Raw genomic sequence first — 4,154 nt, 5'->3', positions numbered from 1 at the left:
GTGATCATTTCCATGATAATGCTGTGTGCCAGCACGCTACCGGATTGGGATACAGCCAAGAGGAATACAGTAGAGGAACACAGGTAATACTGAGCTGTGCTGAGTTGGCATCGAACTGTGTTGTAAGGATCACCCCCCGGAAAATAACGGCTTCAGATGAAATGTGCGCAATACGCAATAATATATGGCAGCAAATTTTGTGCGTAGAATAACTCAAACAGGCCAGCACTTGGAAAGATGTGACCCCCCCCCCCCCCCAAATAAAAATAACCATGGTATTCCACGAATAGATAAATTAGATAAAAGATAAATTGACATCAAATATAAAAAATAACATATATTAAATTAATTATTTAATTAAAAAATGTTTGGGATACTTATATACAGAATTAACCCAATTTAAAAAACACACATCACACATAATTGTGTTCAAAGTGAACTGATTCGCTTTTGAGCTGGTTTAATGGGTTTCTGGTAATTCTAGCAACCCTTTTTAGGTCAGACTCCCCAAGAAGCCAATCAATAACCAATCGATACTATCTATTAACAATTAGGTGTGAATAATTATTTTCTCTACCTTTCCTTTCCCCAAATGTTTTCTCAATTTCATCTGATTTTTAAATGAGTTTGGCAGTTTGAGTGGCAAACAAAAAAAACATACTTGTATGTGCATAAGAGTACAATGTAATGAGGCTTGTCCACAAGTTAAAGCTTAAAAACAAACTTAAAAATTCCACTGTCGTAAATTAGCAAAGCCAAGTTTTAAGCTTTTACTTGTTTTGCGGCTTGAAGAGATAGGAAAACAATAGCTTTTCTTTTTCTGGATTGTTTCTTTTAACAGCCTTCTCTCAAAGAAGAAGTGCAGAGGAGACCATTTTCTATATAAGGTTGGATTATCTACACTTGGGCTGCACATAGTTTTGAGCTTTGGAGCATTTCCAGTGGTTAGGTAATCAGCTGAAAGTGCAGATTTTACTTGGGGCCAAAGGGATTCAGCTTCATGCCAGTAGATGATACAAATTTCTCAGCTGCTTCATCATTTGGTTTTCTTTAATTGCCTTCCCGTGGGCACTTTTCTATGTGTTTTGCTTCAGTGCTTTAATAAATAGTTTTAAAAATCCAGAAAAACAAACAAAAAAAAAACACTTTTCTCCTCAGTAATATGAAATTACTGAGTAATAAATAAGTGAGGAAATGCATTTTTACTTATCTCCATTTGAATGCACATATTTGATCCCTGTGCAATCTTAATGTATCCTGATATGTTTGTGTTATTTTATTTCAGTTTTTTTTTCCATAATTCAAATGTCAATGCTGTTCCTCACATCTACTGATTGTCTTGCCACATAGATCATCCATATCTCTCTGTGGCTTCCGTGTCATTTCCTGTTTATTGTTGAGCTGTTTTTCTCCTCTTCTCTCTGTAGGATAGTGGAGGCAGTGTGCATTGGCTGGTTCACTGCAGAGTGCATTCTGCGCTTTCTGTTGGCCAGAGACAAGTGGGACTTCATCCGCCATCCACTGAACATCATTGATGTGATTGCCATTACCCCCTACTATGTCACCATAGCAATGGCCCGTGCAGGGATGCCGGGTGCTGGGCTCGGGGTCGCTGGAGTGATACTTCGCGTGTTGAGGATGATGCGAGTGTTCTGGCTCATGAAGTTGGCCAGACATTTCCTGGGTCTGCAGACTCTGGGGCTGACGCTCAGGCGATGCTACAGGGAGATGGTCATGCTGCTGGTGTTTGTATGTGTTGCCATGGCAATATATAGCGCTCTGGCACAGTTGCTAGAGCATGGCTTGGACTTGGGAGCCCAGAACCAGGATTATGCCAGCATTCCAGCCGCCGCCTGGTGGGTCATCATCTCCATGACAACAGTCGGATACGGAGATGTTTACCCTATAACAATTGGCGGAAGGGTCCTTGGGGGAATGTGCGTCGTCAGTGGTATTGTACTCCTGGCACTGCCCATCACATTCATCTACCACAGTTTTGTCCAGTGCTACCACGAACTCAGACTGCGTTCTGCCAGATATGCAAGAAGCCTTTCTACAGAGATGCTACAATGATCGAGCGTTTGTGCAGCAAGCTTCCGCTTCCATCAGAAAACTGACAAGCTGTTGCAAAAACATCACAAACTTCCCTGCTTTCCCCTTTTCCCCATGTGTACTTCCTGTCAGTATATTGACATCCAATAATTGTTTGCGTGAAGTGCTGCTATCTCTCTAGGGAACTCATGTGAACATAACACTCATAATTATTTATTATAGACACACAGGAGCAATCCGTCCAGTTTAGACAGTGTCTGTTGTTTACACTGTATTCCCATGGTTACAATTCCATCCACTGTAAGGTGTGCACTCATGTTTGCCTGGCTTTCAGCCTTTACTTTGTTCCAAGAGCTACATTAGGATTGTGCAAGTTACACAAGATTGAAATGTGACCTAGATGCATCCTGTTAAATATGTGAAATAAAAAGCTGGAAGAAACAAGTGTGAGCAAAGTGGACATGGAGAGGTGGTTCACACAGAGGACTTAAAGTGTTAGAGAAGCTCAAGCCAAGAATAATGAAACTTGAGCTCAGGTCAGGAGGGACTACAAAGTGGCAGACGGTAAAATGAAGACTGATATAACAGGGCAGATGGAGAGCGAAAAGGAGGATAAAGGATTTTGGAGAGAAAAAAAATGACAGAATGTCATGAAAGACTGATGAATAGCTGCCTCAATATTTGTGAGTGAATATAAGGCATTTTGTGTTTCTGTGTCTCCAAGGCAACTTCATCCTTCAACATGCCAAACATAATGGTGGTTGATTTGTGCGTACACAAATAGGCTACATCCACGCATACCTCCTGGCTGGAACACAACATTTTCACCCCTGGATTACTTGAAATATCACAAGATGTTATATATAAAAATAAAGCAACAGAGGCTGTCGCAGACTATGCTTCTGACATTCCTTATTCACACATGTTTGCTGCATCCATCCTTTGCCAAGATTATACGACTAGTTCAAGAGACACATGATCCAAATAAACAAATCAACACCTCACCCACACAACAGTCTTTCTCTACTTTCACTCTTCCCATCCTGTTGTTGCCATCAACCTCTCAATTTTACACACAAACATATCAAGATCATGCTCTTCTCCGATGAAGGAAATTAAATTGATCTTTTTATCCTCCGTTTGTTCTTAGATTTGTATTTTATGTGTGCTTGTAGCAGAAACTTAGCCGCTCTGTAAAGCTTAGCATGTACTGTGGACATCTCGATATCCCTGGTTTTGTCCTTCACATGCTTTACAAGCATTCTAGTTGTCATAAAATATGAAATCAAATCAATATTTAAGGAGACACTTAATGATTCATAAATCATGTAGCACTGTATATAGCCCGGTACATTTGGCCAGGTCTGATTAAAACCATCAATCAAAACGTTTTTATTATTAATACGATCATTTGTGTCTAAGCTTTTCTCCTTTTTTTTTTAAATAAAAAATGACCAAATGTTAAGCTCAGAGTGTCTAAATGAATACAACAAATCTATTTATTGTACAATTGTATTTTTGAAAATCTGAAGTGTAAATAAAAACAGAACTGAATGAACTCAGATGGGGAGAAAAAATAAGTGGCAGATGTTGAAAGTGATAAATGTTGTCATTATGAAGCAAGAAACAGCATACATTTTGACAATTATCTGGGTACTAATTAGTTTATTTGGCAACAGACTAGACTTCGTTTGAGTTCAAAAACCTTTAGAAACATTTTTTATTTGGATACAAATGCAAATACAAGTTTGGAACAGCTTTAAATATGATTTTATTTACATTACATTACATAGTCAACAGAGTTTTAGAAGATTTCATGGTGTTCACAAGGGTTATATCTAACTATAATCCCAGATGCCCTTGTGCTCCTTGAGCTCTCAGGCAGAGCTTTGGTAAAAGGAGGCACAGGTCTGTAATAAAAATCACTGCATGGGCTCAGAAACATTCCTGGAACTCATGGCCTGTGAGCACAGATCCCTGAGCAATCCAAAAATGCAGGCTAAGGGTCTGTCATATAAAGGAGAAGCTGTCATCTCTTAAGCAAAATTCATTTAAAATGGACTGTGGCAATGGGGGGGAAACTGTCTCGTGGCCAGAAAAAG

At 39.3% G+C, this 4,154-nt stretch overlaps 1 protein-coding gene across 1 annotated transcript in view; it reads left to right on the top strand.

Annotated features, from left to right (window-relative positions):
* Positions 1-2,497, top strand: part of LOC101167596 (potassium voltage-gated channel subfamily G member 3) — a 3,404-nt gene extending 907 nt beyond the window's left edge. Inside the window, exons 1-2 of the mRNA XM_004085661.4 lie at positions 1-83; positions 1,428-2,497. The exon at positions 1-83 is cut by the window's left edge and continues 907 nt beyond it. Coding sequence (XP_004085709.1) covers positions 1-83; positions 1,428-2,073 — 729 coding nt within the window. The 3' untranslated portion in view covers positions 2,074-2,497. The remainder of the gene's footprint in view (positions 84-1,427) is intronic.
* The last annotated feature ends 1,657 nt before the right edge of the window (positions 2,498-4,154 follow it).

The sequence above is a fragment of the Oryzias latipes genome, chromosome 19, assembly GCF_002234675.1.
Source record: "Oryzias latipes chromosome 19, ASM223467v1".
In the NCBI taxonomy this organism is placed as follows: domain Eukaryota; kingdom Metazoa; phylum Chordata; class Actinopteri; order Beloniformes; family Adrianichthyidae; genus Oryzias; species Oryzias latipes.
Note: the sequence above shows the minus strand (reverse complement) of the source record. Positions and strands in the feature narration are given on the sequence as shown.